The sequence below is a fragment of the Scyliorhinus canicula genome, chromosome 6 (genome assembly GCF_902713615.1).
Source record: "Scyliorhinus canicula chromosome 6, sScyCan1.1, whole genome shotgun sequence".
In the NCBI taxonomy this organism is placed as follows: Eukaryota; Metazoa; Chordata; class Chondrichthyes; order Carcharhiniformes; family Scyliorhinidae; genus Scyliorhinus; species Scyliorhinus canicula.
Genome location: NC_052151.1, coordinates 26,704,552 through 26,721,796, shown reverse-complemented (window position 1 = coordinate 26,721,796; position 17,245 = coordinate 26,704,552). Strand labels below are relative to the sequence as shown.

At 48.6% G+C, this 17,245-nt stretch overlaps 1 protein-coding gene across 4 annotated transcripts in view; it reads right to left on the bottom strand.

Annotated features, from left to right (window-relative positions):
• babam2 (BRISC and BRCA1 A complex member 2) overlaps positions 1–17,245 on the bottom strand; it is a 318,522-nt gene that overhangs the window by 196,513 nt on the left and 104,764 nt on the right. For all 4 annotated transcript variants that reach the window (XM_038799057.1, XM_038799060.1, XM_038799059.1 and 1 more), the window contains exon 5: positions 7,366–7,560. In XM_038799057.1, the coding sequence (XP_038654985.1) occupies positions 7,366–7,560 (195 nt within the window). The remainder of the gene's footprint in view (positions 1–7,365; positions 7,561–17,245) is intronic.

Genomic DNA, 17,245 nt, shown 5'->3' with positions numbered 1-17,245 from the left:
TCCACTGGTTCTCCCTGGTCAACTCAATTATATCTTCAAAAAATTCCAGTAGATTTGTCAAGGATAATTTTCCTTTTGTAAATCCATGCTGATTTTGTCTGATTACACCACTGCTTTCCAAATGCTGTGCTATGGAATCCCTGATAATGGACTGCAGCAACTTGCCGACTACTGACATTAGGCTCACTGGTCTATAGTTCCCTGTTTTCTCTCTATCTCCCATTTTGAATAGCAAGGGCCCTCCCCGCCAACATTAAGTGCAGTGTATCCCATCTCTTACGATCCTCCCTGGCCTCCTCCACCAGCTTTGTTAAGTTCCACTTATGGAGCCCCACCCATTCCCCCTTTACCTGAATCCACATGTACCTAAGCCTATCCTTCGCTACCGTAAATGGCATCCCCCCTAAATTAGCCTGCTGTGCCAGCTCATTCAGCAGGAATACCTCGCTTTTCCCTACATTCAACTTGTACCCCAGAACCCTTCAAACCTCCCCAACAGGCCCATAATCCTTCCCATACTCTCCAACGGATCCAAAACATACAGCAAAAGGCACAGAGCGACACCCGATGCTCCCTCTGTCCCCTCATTATCCCCTGCCACTCTGCCGACCTCCTGAGAGCCATCGCCAATGGCTCTATGGCCAGCGCAAACAGCAGCGGCACCAGCGAGCACACCTGCCTCGTACCCCTAAAGCTTCGTGAGCTCGTATAATTCGTCCTCACCCTCGCTTTTGGCACCACATACAGCAACTACACCCATGCCACAAATCCCGGCCCAAACCAAAACCTTCCCAAAACTTCGAACAAGTGCCGCCACTCCACCTGATCAAATGCTTTCTCCGCGTCCATGGACACCACCAACTCCGGTAACAGAACTCTCGACGGATTCATCACCATATTCAACAGCTGTCTTATATTACTCGCGAGCTGCCAGCCCTTCACGAAGCCTGTTTGACCTTCTGCAACCACCCCCGGGACACAATCCTCCATCCTCCCCGCCAACATCTTAGCCAATACTTTCACATCAGTGTCCAATATTGATATGGATCTATACGACCCACATTCCACCGGATTCTTCCCACTTTTTGGGATTAGTGTGATTACTGCCTGCTTCATCGCCTCCGGCAACTCCCCCTTCTCCAGTGCTTCATTAAATGCCCCCAACAGATGTGGTGCCAGGTCCGCTGCAAATTCCTTATAAAATTCTTCCGGGTACCCATCCGGCCCAGGGGCCTTCCCCAACTTCATATCCCTGAAACTATCCAGCACCTTCCTCAGCCCCAGGGGCTCCTCCAACGCCTGCCTCTTTGCTTCCTCCACCTGGGGAAACTCCAACTTGTCCAGAAACCACCCCATGTCCCCTTTCTCTCCTCCTGGGTCTGCCTCATAAAGTCCCTGGTAATACTCTCTAAATGCCTCATTTATCTTCCCTGGCTCTGACAACACATCTTCAGCCCCAGTCCGGATCTTCAATATTTCCCTGGATGCAGCCCGCCTCTGCAGCTGGTGCGCCAGCTTGCGGCTCGCCTTCTCCCCATACTCGTATTGCACCCCTCTTGCCCTACGCAGTTGCCCTACCGCCTTCCCCGTTGTCAGCCTGTCAAATTGCCCCTGCAACTTTTTCCTCCTCGCCAATCCCTCCACGGTGGGCACCCTTGAATATTCCCTGTCCACCTCCACTATCTTGCTCACTAGACGGTCATGTTCTGCCCTCCTTTCCTTATTCGCACGAACTGTAAATTAGATTTCTCCCCGGACCACTGCCTTCAGTGCTTCCCAATAAATGCCCGCCGACACCTCCCCATTCTGATTGAACTGTTGAACTCCACGTACTCCTTAATCGCCACCCGCACATTATCACAAAAAACTCATCCGCCAACAACCCCGAGTCAAACCTCCACCCCGGCCTCTGCTCTCATCCCATACTGAACCAAAGATCCTGCCAGTGGTGTGCATGGTCCGCGATAACTATCCCCCATACTCTGCCCCCTCCATCCCAACCAAAATCTCCCGACTCACTACAAAGGGGCTGTTTAGCACTGGGCTAAATTGGTGGCTTTTAAAGCAGACCAAGCAGGCCAGCAGCACGGTTTGATTCCCGTAACAGCCTCCCCGAACAGGCGCCGGAATGTGGCGACTAGGGGCTTTTCACAGTAACTTCATTCGAAGCCGACTTGTGACAATAAGCGATTTTCATTTTCATTCATCCTCGAATACACCTTATAGAAGTGTGAAAAGAAGGAATACTCCCTTCCCCCTGGGTTCTGAAAGTGCCATGGATTCCCCCATACCCATCCTCTCCTTAAACCCCCCTAGCTCCCTTGCCATTCATACCCTACCCATCGACCTGGGGCTCGATCTATCCAGCCTCGGCTCCAGGATACAGTTCAAATCTCCTCCCATGATCAACTGGTACGTGGCCAAATCCGGGATTGCTGCCAGAAACCCCCTCATAAAACCCACATCATCCCATTTGGGGCATACACATTTACCAACATTACCGGTGCCTCTTCCAATACCCCACTCACAATCACATATCTGTCACCTGGATCCCGCACCTCTTTCGCACACTCACGAATCCCATTCTTTTGCTCATTAAAACCGCCACATCCCTCGATTTCAAATCAAACCCCGAGTGAAAAACCTGCCCGGCCCACCCCTTCCTTAACCTAACCTGGTCCTTCACACGGAAGTGTGTCTCCTGCAAAAAGACAACCTCGGCTTTCAAGCTCCTGAGATGCACGAACACCCGCCCTTTTAACCGACCCATTCAGTCCCCGGATGTTCCACGTTGCGCCTCCAATCCCCTCTACCGTCCGTCATCTTCCCCACTTAACTCCTGCCCCTTTAATTCCACTCTGTACCTAGCCCATCCCAGATGGCCCCTTTCTTCGCCCTTGACCATATCATCTCTCACCCCCTGCGGCATCGCAACCCCCCCCCCCGCTTTTCCTTCCCACTTCCCCCCACACCCGGCCACCCCTCTTGGCCTTCTCCCCCACCACCTCACTTCCGTTCACCAGCATAACCTGCTAGCACGGCTGCCCCTGCCCAAAGGCACTTCCTAATGACCTCCTCCTCCCTCTCCCACCCCACCCCTCAGCTCAAAGAAGAAGGCCTCCTGCTGGCCTTACCCTCCCCCACCCAAACAAGGACTTCTCCTGAACTCCAGATAGCCTTCTCCAAAAGCAAACAAACACATATTAAACACAAACAGATCCATAAAACAGGAGGGGGGATGGGATCATCCATCCCCACATAAACCTTTCACCCCTACAACTCCTCACAATCTCAACATAGAACAGAACCCCCCTCCCTACAAAAAAAGGCGAAAATCCCCCAATCTCTACACCCACTTCAAACATGCTCCCGACCATTACATAGTGCCAGCACCCCAGTTCCCAAGCATTGTCCACTCAGTTCTCCCCCAGTTTATGCTCCTTAATAAAGTCCTCGGCCGCTTCTGGGGTCTTGAAATAATACTCCCGGCCTCTGAACCTAATCCATAATTTCGCCGGGTAGAGCACCCCAAACCTGATCTGCCGCCGGTACAGCACCGCCTTGGCCTTGTGAAAACCTAACCGCGTTTTGCCAACTCGGCTCCAATGTCCTGATAAATCTGATGTGGAGATGCCGGCGTTGGACTGGGGTGAGCACAGTAAGAAGTCTTACAACACCAGGTTAAAGTCCAACAGGTTTGTTTCAAACACGAGCTTTCGGAGCACGGCGCCTTCTTCAGGTGAATGGAAAGGCTTGTTCCAGAAATGTTTATATAGACACAGTCAGAGATGCCCCGGAATGCGAGCACCTGCAGGCAATCAAATCATCAAAGATGCAGAGAGAGAGGTAACTCCAGGTTAAAGAGGTGTGAATTGTCCCAAGCCAGTTCAGTCGGTAGGCCTCTGCAAGTCCAGGCTTGTTGGTGGGGGCCGAATGTAATGCGACATGAATCCCAGATCCCGGTTGAGTCCGCATTCATGCGTGCGGAACTTAGCTATAAGTTTTTGCTCAGCAATTATGCGTTGTCGCGTCTCCTGAAGGCCTCCTTGTAGAATGCTGACCCGGAGATCAGAGGCTGAATGTCCTTGACTGCTGAAGTGTTCCCCAACTGGAAGGGAACAGTCCTGCCTGTTGATAGTCGCACGATGCCCGTTTATTCGTTGTCGCAGTGTCTGCATGGTCTCGCCAATGTACCACGCTTCGGGACATCCGTTCCTGCAGCGTATGAGGTAGACTACATTGGTCGAGTCGCACGAGTATGCGCCGCGTACCTGGTGGGTGGTGTTTCCACGTGTAATGGTGGTGTCCATGTCGATGATCTGGCATGTCTTGCAGAGATTACCCTGGCAGGGTTTTGTGATGTTGTGGTTGCTGTTCTGAAGGCTGGGTAATTTGCTGCAAACAATGGTTTGTTTGAGGTTGCGCGGTTGTTTGAAGGCCAGTAGTGGGGGTGTGGGGATGACCTTGGCAAGATGTCCATCCTCGCTGATGATGTGTTGGAGGCTGCGAAGAAGATGTCGTAGTTTCTCCGCCCCAGGAAAGTACTGGACGACGAAGGGTACTCTGTCAGTGGTGTCCCGTGTTTGTCTTCTGAGGAGGTCGGTGCGGTTTTTTGCTGTGGCGCGGTGGAACTGTCGATCAATGAGTCGAGCGCCATATCCCGTTCGTACGAGGGCATCTTTCAGCATCTGTAGGTGTCTGTTGCGCTCCTCCTTGTCTGAGCAGATCCTGTGTATACTCGCTCGACTCATTGATCGACAGTTCCACCGCGCCACAGCACAAGCCCTCCGTATACACAGGATCTGCTCAGACAAGGAGGAGCGCAACAGACACCTACAGATGCTGAAAGATGCCCTCGTACGAACGGGATATGGCGCTCGACTCATTGATCGACAGTTCCACCGCGCCACAGCACAAGCCCTCCGTATACACAGGATCTGCTCAGACAAGGAGGAGCGCAACAGACACCTACAGATGCTGAAAGATGCCCTCGTACGAACGGGATATGGCGCTCGACTCATTGATCGACAGTTCCACCGCGCCACAGCAAAAAACCGCACCGACCTCCTCAGAAGACAAACACGGGACACCACTGACAGAGTACCCTTCGTCGTCCAGTACTTTCCTGGGGCGGAGAAACTACGACATCTTCTTCGCAGCCTCCAACACATCATCAGCGAGGATGGACATCTTGCCAAGGTCATCCCCACACCCCCACTACTGGCCTTCAAACAACCGCGCAACCTCAAACAAACCATTGTTTGCAGCAAATTACCCAGCCTTCAGAACAGCAACCACAACACCACAAAACCCTGCCAGGGTAATCTCTGCAAGACATGCCAGATCATCGACATGGACACCACCATTACACGTGGAAACACCACCCACCAGGTACGCGGCGCATACTCGTGCGACTCGACCAATGTAGTCTACCTCATACGCTGCAGGAAAGGATGTCCCGAAGCGTGGTACATTGGCGAGACCATGCAGACACTGCGACAACGAATAAACGGGCATCGTGCGACTATCAACAGGCAGGACTGTTCCCTTCCAGTTGGGGAACACTTCAGCAGTCAAGGACATTCAGCCTCTGATCTCCGGGTCAGCATTCTACAAGGAGGCCTTCAGGAGACGCGACAACGCAAAATTGCTGAGCAAAAACTTATAGCTAAGTTCCGCACGCATGAATGCGGACTCAACCGGGATCTGGGATTCATGTCGCATTACATTCGGCCCCCACCAACAAGCCTGGACTTGCAGAGGCCTACCGACTGAACTGGCTTGGGACAATTCACACCTCTTTAACCTGGAGTTACCTCTCTCTCTGCATCTTTGATGATTTGATTGCCTGCAGGTGCTCGCATTCCGGGGCATCTCTGACTGTGTCTATATAAACATTTCTGGAACAAGCCTTTCCATTCACCTGAAGAAGGAGCCGTGCTCCGAAAGCTCGTGTTTGAAACAAACCTGTTGGACTTTAACCTGGTGTTGTAAGACTTCTTACTGATAAATCTGGACGTTATTTCCCTCCCAGTCACAGCTACGCTTCTCCCTGGCCCACCGTAGAATTTTCTCTTTTTCCACAAATTTATGGAGTCTCACGATCACCGCCCGCGGCGGCTCCCCAGCTCTAGGCTTTTGCCTCAGAGACCTATGCGCTCGGTCCACTTCAGGTGCCTTATCTGCACTCTTTCTGCCACCAGTCCTGCCAGCATCCTCGAGACGTACCTCGTGGCACTCGCATCTTCCACCCCTTCATGCAGGCCCACTATTCGCAGGTTGTCTTCTTGAGGTATTCTCCTGCTCCTCAACCTTTGCCCTCAGCGTTTTACAAAGGTCTCCTAGGAGCCCCACCTCCGCTTCCAGAGCCACCACACGATCGCTGTGGTCCGAGATCACTCCTTCAATCTCCCGAATCTGTGACCCCTGCACCTCCAAACAACTCTCCATCCGCTCCAAAGTACTCTTCAGGGGTGTCACAGCTTCTGCAATGGCCTTTGCATGATTTTCATGCATTTCTTTCCTCTGTTTATGGAATTGCTCCTTGATAAAAGTCGTCAGTTCCTGTATCTGGGACCTTATAGCTTGCCCCTCCCTGCCATCATGTTAGAAGAGACTGTGTGAAGCACAAGACTTTCAACTTTCCAGCCAAACCTCTCATGTTTTCTGCCGGGTCTGGTGATCTGAAGCCATAACATTCCAGGAGTAAACTACTCCTCTAACATTCACCTACGCCTTTTCATCAAAATTCTGGGTAAAAAGAGCCCTTTTCTGTGACTTTGAACAGGAACAGCCCTTTATGTGACCAATCACTCCATGGTCACAAGCGGAAGTCAATAGGTGGCATTGTAGACAGTGAGGAAGGTTATCAAAAATTGCAGCAGGATCTTGATCAGCTGGAGAAGTGGGCCAAGAAACAGCAAATGGAGTTTAATACAGATTGGTGTGAGGTGTTGCATTTTGGAAAGTCAAATCATGGTAGGACTTTCACTGTGAATGGGAGGACCTTAGGGAGTATCGTGGAACAGAGGGACCTTGCAGTTCAGGTGCACAGTTCTGTAAAAATAGAATCTCAGGTAGATAGGGCAGTGAAGAAGGCTGTTGGCATGCTGGCCTTCATCTGTCATGGCATTGAGTATCGAAGTTGAGAAGTTATGTTGCAGTTATGTGCGGCTTCACCTTGATGAGTACAGATTTCACATTAATATAATCAAAAAGATTCATGACTCTGAGATGGAGAAGACATAGACATACGGAGCATTTGAGTAATGATACAGTATCCCTCTTTACACGTGAAGTTACTATTAAAATCAAAAAATACGTGAATAAGTCACTCGTTTAGTATCTATTGAACAACAAATTTACCCAGTTATTCTTTCTTCCTGCATAGATTTCCATGTTGTCGCCAAATTCAGGCCCCTCCTGTAGTGCTGTATATTCAAACATAAGGCGTGAGCTCTCATGTAGTCGATCACATTGGTATTTATGGTACTGCTGCACCAATTCTTTAATGACAAGCAGAAGACAGTCTGGATTCTGGGAGTTCCAGTCGTTCAGATGCTACACATTTTGTGGCAAAAACAGAGACAGAAAAAATATTTGGATTAGTGTTCTGAAGCTCACTGCAGGCTTCAACATAAACTTATATTGAGTTTCAACCACACCATGCTTTTCCATCCACAGGTGCTTTCACTTTACAAAATATTTTTGATGCTGGCATGATAGATGTCATTCTCTCCCACTTCACATTTGTATTCAATGCCAGAGCTGGATTCCACTGTGTAACACAGAGACTGTGGCACAATTACACAAGCAAAAAGGCCTCACTCCGACAGCAGATTTGTCAACCTAAATTTCGATTGTAATGTCCATGAAAGATCAGTTTATACTCAGGAGAACCCGATACCTGCAGCTAACTGCACACGTCTATTATAAAATACCATGGAGAATCAAAGAATGTAACAGCACAGAAGGGACTATTCGGCCTATCATGCCAATAACTGTTTGAAAGAGCTACCCAATTAGTTCTACACCCCCACTCTTTCTCCAGATCCGTGCCACAGTTATACCTTTCAATTATATTTCTATTCCCTTTGAAGGTTATTACAGAATCTCCTTCCACACCCCGAAACAAGTGGAATATGCAGTTCACGTGGTGGGCAAGGTTTTCAAAAGATATGTTTGCAGAAAGTTTTATGAGCATTTATTAACAGAAAGAAATTGTAATTCAACATTTCACAGGTATTTTAATTAAAATTATTTGAATTATTAGAATGATCAGAAACTATAGTAAATCTCATCACAACTAAATAGACATAGTTTTGGCCTGATGCACCTGTGCAGAGGAAATTGCGAATATCATTACTTTGATAAAATTGGACTAACTTGCATTATCTTCAGACTGTTATTTGAGCACTGGTTATTAATCATATGGATTATATTCAATTTGAAGATGAATATCACCATCTTGTTCAAGGTTGTACATTCACAGGTTTGACAGAGTTAAAATTATCAGCCTATAACAGGATGTGACGAATGTTGTCCCTCAGGGATTTTAATGTTCACTGCATTTAGTCATGATTTGGGTGAAAGAATGGACACTTGGCACATAATGAGAAGGACTAGTAAGGAGAGCAGATGTGAGCAGTGAGTTACAAATAGACACTTGACTGATTAAGTGAGTGGTCAATAATATGTTAACATGTGGCCATATCCACTTTGGACAAAGAAAGATCAATTTAAATTGTCAGAAGCCAAAGTTGTAAAGGAGCAAAGAGATTTGGGAAACCAAGTACATAAATTATTTCAAGATAATAAATAACTAGAGGGGCACAATAAATATCCTGGGCGGGAGGTTTGCTCCTGCTATTCGGGAGGGTTTAAGCTAGTGTGGCGGGGGGTGGGAACCTGAACAGCAGACCATTAAGTGCAGAGACTGTCTCGTTGTGTGGGTAGGGGATGGCAAGGTATCGGAAATATACCAGGAGCTGCAGGAGGCTAAGGAGGCCTCGGTGGAAGAGCTGATGGGCAAGTGGGAGGAGGAGCTGGGCGAGGAGCTGGATGCAGGCCTGTGGGCTGACTCCCTGGGCAGGGTCAATTCCTCCTCATCTTGCGCCAGGCTTAGCCTGATTCAGTTTAAAGTAGTGCACTGGGCGCATATGACAGGGGCGAGAATGAGTAAGTTTTTTGGGGTAGAGGACAGGTGTGTGAGGCGTTCAGGGAGCCCAACAAACCACGCCCATATGTTCTGGGCGTGCCCGGTACTTACAGAATTTTGGAAGGGCTTTGCAAAGGCTATGTCCAAGGTCTTGGACACTCGGGTAAAACCGAGCTGGGGGATAGCGATATTTGGGGTATTGGAGGATCCGGGAGTGCAGGAGTCGAAAGAGGCTGGAGTTCTGGCCTTTGCCTCCTTGGTAGCCCGGAGAAGGCTCTTGTTAATGTGGAGGGACGTGAATCCCCCAAGCGTGGAGGCTTGGGTCAGTGACATGGTGGGGTTTCTCAGTTGGAGAAGATAAAGTTCGCCTTGTGAGGGTCTTTGCAGGGGTTCTCCAGGCGTTGGCAACCGTTCCTTGACTTTCTTGCGGAACGTTAGGTGGATGTCAGCAGCAGCAGCAACCCGGGGGGTTGGGGGCTGATTTCATGTTATTTGTAAGGGGCGGATGCCCCACTTTGCTTTGTTTGTTACATTTTTAGTTGTTTAGAGTGTTAAATAGTTTTTGTTGGCTTATTGCTTTGTTTTCTTTGCATTATTTTCTCTTTTGTAGTGTTTTGTAAACATTATTGAAAAATCTGGAATAAAAACATTTTTTTTTTAAAAAGTGCAGAGACTGGGGAAAATAATGAGACTGAGATAAATATAGCCCAGAGTAAGAGCAGGCAGAGGGACGTTGGGGGGCACAGCGGGACTGTAGGTTTGGAGTGCATTTGCTTCAATGCAATAACAGATTGGACAGCACGGTGACACAGTGGTTAGCACTGCTGCCTCATAGCTCCAGGGTCCCGGGTTCAATTCCGGCCTCGGGTGATTGTCTATGTGGAGTTTACATTTTTTCCCCCCATGTCTGTGCGAGTTTCCTCCGGGTGCTCCGGTTTCCTCCCACAGTCCGAAGATGTGCAGGTTAGGTGGATTGACTGTGCTAAATTGCCCCTTAGTGTCCAAAAGGTTCGGTGGGGTTACAGGGATAGGGTGGAGGCGCGGCTTAAGTAGGGAATGCTCTTTCCAAGGGCCGGTGCAGACTCAATTGACCGAATGGCCTCCATCCGCACTGTAAATTCTATGAGTCAATTATAACTGAGCCTGGATTACTACATGGAACTACGATGTAATTGAAATTACGGAGACATAATTAAGAGGGGACAGGACTGGCAGCTTAACATTCTGTAATATTGTTGTTTTAATGGGACAGAAGGGAAAACAAAAGAGGTGGGGGAGTTGCATTGCTATTAGGAAACAGCTGTGTTGAGGGAGGACACAGTTGAGTATCTTGCAGTGAGGCATTATGGGTGGAGCTCAGGAATGAGAATGGTGAAATCACAATCTGGGGAGTGTACTATAGACCTCCCAACAGCGCGCAGGAATCAGAGGAGCAGTTGTGTAGTCAGATACTGAAAAGGTGTGGAAAAAGCAAGGTAGTTGTGTTGGGTGACTTTAACTTCCCCCATATTGTCTGGGAATCCCTTGTCAGGAGCTCGGATGGAGAACAGTTTGTTAGATGTATCCAGGAGGGCTTTTTGATACAATGTATTGATCATCCAACTAGGGAGTGGGCAACACGAGACTTGGTATTGGGGAATGAGCCAAGCCAGTTAATTGATGTTTCAGTGGGAGAGCATTTTGGGATTAGCGACCATAATTCCATCAGATTTTAAGTAGTCATGGATAAGGATAAGAGTGGCCTGCGGGTGAGGGTGCTTAATTGGGCAAGGGCCAATTACATCCAAATTAGGTAGAAACTAGGGAATGTGGATTGGGAGCGGCAATTGAGGGAAAATCCATGTTTGACATGTGGGAAGCTTAAAAGGCCAGTTGATTGAAGTGCAGGAGAGGAATGTCTCCGCAAAAATGAAGCATAGAAATGGCAGTATTTGGAAACCATGGATAACAAAGGAAATTGTAAGTTTAGTCAAAAGACAAAAGGATGCATACGATAGGTCTAGGCATCCAAAAACGCATGAAGTCCTTGAGGAGTATAGTGAAAGTAGGAAAGAATTTAAACGTGGAATTAAGAGGGCTAAATGGGCCATGAAATGTCTTTAGCAAACATGGTCAAGGAGAATCCCAAAACTTTTTATGCATACTTTAGGAGCAAGAGGGTAGCAAGAGAAAGAGTAGGCCCCCTCAAGGACAATGGAGGGAAGTTATGCTTGGAACCACAGGAAGTGGGTGAAATCCTTAATGGCTACTTTGTATCGGTATTCACCAGGGAGAATCATAGATCATAGAATTTACAGTGGAGAAAGAGGCCATTCGACCCTTGGACTCTACACCGGTCTTTGAACTGGAGCACCCGGAGGAAACCCACGCAGACACAGGGAGAAAGTGCAGACTCCGCACAGACAGTGACCCAAGCCGGGAATCAAACCCGGGTACTTGCTGTGAACAACAGTGCTAGCAGCAGCAACCCAGGCAAAAATTTGCAGGTGCACTGGCGGGCTGTTTAAAAACTCCACCTCACTGTGGGACTTCACCGAGTTATAATGAAAAGAGCGAGGCCCTCTAGCTCTCATCCCTCTTCAGACCCCAAATTCCCCATTTCTGCTGCCTTATACCCCTCCCACCCAACTCAAGGCCTCCATGCCAACATCAATCACAGGGGGGGGAGGCCATACCCAAGAAGATGCGTTGGCAGACCTTCCCACACAAGAACTGCAAGGGAATTACCTGGAAAACAAAAACTTCCGATGAGGAATTACTATCCGATATTCTGATTTAAGTCAGAAACTACAGATAGTTCTGATTCTCTCAGAATTGTTACCCAGGAAAGGTTTGAAGGATTAAAACCACTTCCATTTCCTAGGTAACTACACTACTGACGCCTCCAACCCCCATCCTCCAACCCAGCCCCCTCCCCCAAAAACCACATCTTGGGTGTGTCCCCCCCCCCCCCCCCCATCCTCCCACCGAGCCCCTCTACCCAAAACCACCTCCTGGGTAACTACACTACTGACCTGACATCCCCCTCCCCCCCGAAGCCCCCCCCGAACCTGCTCCCAACCCCCTTGACTACCGTCCCGCCTCTCCCCCAACCAGCGCCGGCCCTAGGGTTGCTGGCGCCCCGGGCAAGCTAACTTCGGCGCCCTTGGGGGGGGGGGGGGGGGGGGGGCGGGGGGCCGAGGGGGGGGGGTGCGGGGCCGAGGGGGGGCGGACCCGAGGGGGGCGGACCCGAAGGGGGGGCGGACCCGAGGGCGGGGCGGGGGGGGCGGACCCGAGGGGGGGGCCGCCCTGGGGGAGGGCGGCCACCACGCATGCGCTGGTTGGCACCGGCCCAACTGCGCATGCGCGGGAACCGAGTCTCTGGCGCCCCCTAGCACATGGCGCCCCGGGCGACTGCCCGAGTTGCCGGTGCCTTGAGCCGGCCCTGCCCCCAACTGCCCTTCTGTTCCCCCCCACCGCTCTACCCACTCCTGACCACCCTCACTTCATCCAACTCAGTCACCCCACACAAGCCTTGACGACACCATCCCACCACTCTCCTAATTCCTCTAAATCCTCCAACCCTGATTCAACCTTAGCTCAGATGTAGCAATTTCCTTGAAGTTAGAAGGTTCACAGATAAGAATATAATCTAGGTTGGCATTTAGCATAATCCTGAGAGAACGCTGGACTGTCAGGGATTATCATTTACAAAAGAAAAGCCAGAACGCCTTGATCCACTGCAATTCGCATATCATCACAACCGGTCCACATCAGACGCCATTTCCCTGGCCCTACACTCATCCCTGGAGCATCTCGACAACAAGGACTCCTATGTCAGACTCCTATTTATTGACTACAGCTCCGCCTTCAACACCATAATCCCAGCCAAGCTCATATCAAAGCTCCAAAACTTAGGACTTGGCTCGCCACTCTGCAACTGGATCCTCTATTTTCTGACCAACAGACCACAATCAGTAAGAATGAACAACAACACCTCCTCCACAATAGTCCTCAATACCGGGACCCTGCAAGGCTGCGTACTTAGCCCCCTACTCTACTCCCTGTACACACACGACTGCGTGGCAAAACTTAGTTCCAACTCCATCTACAAGTTTGCTGACAATACAACCATAGTGGGCCGGATCTCGAATAACGACGAGTCAGAATACAGGAGGGAGATAGAGAAACTAGTGGAGTGGTGCAGCAACAACAATCTCTCCATCAATGCCAGCAAAACTAAAGAGCTGGTCATTGACTTCAGGAAGCAAAGTACTGTACACACCCCTGTCAGCATCAACGGGGCTGAGGTGGAGATGGTTAGCAGTTTCAAATTCCTAGGGGTGCACAACTCCAAAAATCTGTCCTGGTCCACCCACGTCGACGCTACCAACAAGAAAGCACAACAGCGCCTATACTTCCTGAGGAAACTAAGGAAATTCGGCATGTCCACATTAACCCTTACCAACTTTTACAGATGCACCATAGAGAGCATCCTATCTGGCTGCATCACAGCCTGGTATGGCAACTGCTCGGCCCAGGACTGCAGGAAACTTCAGAGAATCGTGAATACTGCCCAGTCCATCACACAAACCTGTCTCCCATCCATTGACTCCATCTACACCTCCCGCTGCCTGGGGAAAGCGGGTTGCATAATCAAGGATCCCCCCAACCCAGCTTACTCACTCTTCCAACTTCTTCCATCGGGCAGGAGATACAGAAGTCTGAGAACATGCACAAACAGACTCAAAAACAGCTTTTCCCCACTGTCACCAGACTCCTAAATGACCCTCTTATGGACTGACCTCATTAACACTACACCCCTGTATGCTTCATCCGATGCCGGTGCTTATGTAGTTACATTATGTACCTTGTGTTGCCCTATTATGTATTTTCTTTTATTCCCTTTTCTTTCCATGTACTTAATGATCTGTTGAGCTGCTCGCAGAAAAATACTTTTCACTGTACCTCGGTACACGTGACAATAAACAAATCCAATCCAATCCAAGAAAGGTTTGGGCGTTATCTGCCCCGAAGTAAATATAAAATATCTCATAGCATTATCCAAAGAACAAGCAGCATTATCAACATTTATCCCTCAAACAATGCCACCAATATTGATTATCTTAATTTCTCTCATTATTGCTTTTAGAACCTAGCTGTGTGAAAATTTTCAGCTGTATTTCTCTGCATAATGGTTATTACACTTCACAGTAAGTCATTTACATTGATATTTAGGTCATAAAGATAAGGGAATACAACATAGAAAACAGGTGTAGAAGGCCATTCGGCCCTCAAGCCTGCACCACTATTCAGTATGATCATGGCTGATCATGCAAATTCAGTATCCCACTCCCGCTTTCTCTCCAGACCCCTTGATCCTTTTAGCCGCAAGGGCCATGTCCAGCTCCCTCTTAAATATATCCAACAAACTGTCCCCAACAGCTTTCTGTGATAAAGAATTCCACAAGTTCACAACTCTCTGAGAGAAGAAGTTCTCCTCATCTCAGTCCTGAATGGCTTACCCCTTATTCTTGGGCCATGACGCCCTAATTCTGGACGTCCCCAACATTGGGACCATTCTTCCCGCGTCGAGCCTGTCCAGTCCCATCAGGATTTTATCTGTTTCTATGAGATCCCCTCTCATTCTTCTAAACTCCAGTGAGTACAAGCCCAGTTGATCCAGTCTTTCTTCATATGACAGGCCTCCAGGAAATTAGTCTGGTGAACCTTCGCTGGATACCCTCAACAGCAAGAATATCCTTCCTCAAACTAGGAGACCACAGCTGCACACAATACTAAAGGTGTGGCATCATCAAGCCCCTGTATAACTGCAGCAAGACATCCCTACTCCTATACTCCTATACTCGCTATGAAGGCCAGCAGGCCATTAGCTTTCCTCACTGCCTGCTGTACGTGCATGCCAACCTTCAGCGACTGTTCCACCATGGCACCCAGGTCTCTTTGCAGTATCCCTTTTCCTAAACCATTTGGCTAACAGCACAGGCTTGTAATGCAGAACAATGCCAGCAGCACGGTTCAATTCCCGTAGCGGCCTCCCCGAACAGGCGCCGGAATGTAGCTACCCAGGGGCTTTTCACAGTAACTTCATTGAAGCCTACTTGTGACAATAAGCAATTATTCCTATTATTATTCTCAGCATCGTCTGAGCAGTTCTTTTAGGCAATCAGACGCACTCCCGTGATAGACTATTAATACTTGATTTCTGATGACTAAACTGTGCTGTAATTCAAAATTTAAGTCTATTATTAGTTCTGCTGATCTTTAGCTTGATTAAGAAATGATTTGTATAACATCATGTCTCAATTTCAAGATTAAAATGTCATAATTACCATATGTCTAAAAATATTTGTGTGCAAAATTTGGCATCAAAAAAACTCTTTGTTTAATTTTATGAGTCCGTGCTTTTAAAATTTCGACAGTATAAACAGGAAAGAATGGAGTTGACTGGCACAATCCCAGATTTGCCTTTATTGTCTATTGTTCATGCATGGATTCAAACGAACCAGGCTAAATGCACAAAAGTCTCAACTGAATTACATTTGACGAATGACAGGAATAACTATTGTCTGTGCAAATTGCTCACCATGTAACATATCGACACTGTGGCACAGTGGTTAGCACTGCTGTCTCACAGTTCCAGGGACCTGGGTTCAATTCCAGCCTCGGGTGACTGTGTGGAGTTTGCACTTTCTCACCGTGTCTACGTGGGTTTCCTCCGGGTGCTCTCCCACAGTCCAAAGATGTGCAGGTAAGATCAATTGCCCCTTTGTGTTCCAAAGGTTAGAGGTTAGGTTAGGTGCGGTTACTGGGTTAAGGGGACAGGGTGGAGGTCTGACCCGAGGTAGGATGCCCTTTTAGAGGATCGATGCAGACTTGATGGGCCGAATGGCTGTCTTTTGCACTGTAGTGATTGTATATACTCTGGTGTTGCACTGGCAGTCAAGACCATACATAGTACTGAGGTAAAGCAGGCATGACAAGCGGGTGGCAGAATAATTGGCTCCTGTAATGAAGGGAGTCAGAGAAGTAGGTAAAAGCAAACGGCAGGGCAAGATAGAAAGAGAAGGAAAAAAGAGAGGGGGAAAATGTGGCTGATTCTTAAATGCCCTCTGACATAACCTAGCAAGTCACTCAGTTTTATTCAACCACTACAAAAACACGAAAAAGAAATGGAACCAAACAGACCAGCTGACCCAGGCACCGGAAAGGACAAAGCAAACAGAGCCCTGTCAACTCTGCAAAATCCTCCTTACTGACATCTGGGGACTTATGCCAAAGTTGGGAGAGATGTCTCACAGACTAGGTAAGCTAGTCACTCACAGAATCATACCTTACGGACAACGTCCCAAACACCACTATCATAATTCCTGGATATCTCTTGTCTCATTGGCAAGTCAGACCCAGCAGAGGGGCAGCACAGTGGTATACAGTCGGGAAGGAGATACCTTGGGAGTCCTCAACAACAACTCTGGACCCCATGAAGTCTCATAGCTTCAGATTAAACATGGGCAAGGAAACCTCCTGCTGATTGCCACGTACTGTCCACCATCAACTGATGAATCAGTACCCCTCCATGTTATAATAATAAAATGTAATAATTGCTTATTGTCACAAGCAGGCTTCAACTAAATTGTGAAAAGCCCCTAGTCACCACATTCCGGCACCTTTCAGGTAGGCTGGTACGGGAATTGAACCTGCGCTGCTGGCATTGATCTGCATTACAAGCCAGCTGTTTAGCCCACTGTGCTAAACCGGCCCCAAGTGATTGAACATCACTTGGAGGAAGCACTGAGAATGGCATGGGCACAGAATATACTCTGGGTGGGGTCTTCAATATCCATCACTAATAGTGGCATCGCACCACCACAGACGGAGCTGGCCAGGTCCTAAAGGACACAGCTGCTAGACTGGGACTGCGCAGGTGGTGAGGGAACCAAGAGGGAAAAACATACTTAACCTCATCTTCACCAATGTGCCTACTGTAGATGCATCTGTCCATGATAGTATCGGTACAAGTGGCCACCACACAGTCCTTGTGGAGACAAAGTCTCATCTTCACATTGAGGATACTGCCCATCGTGTTGT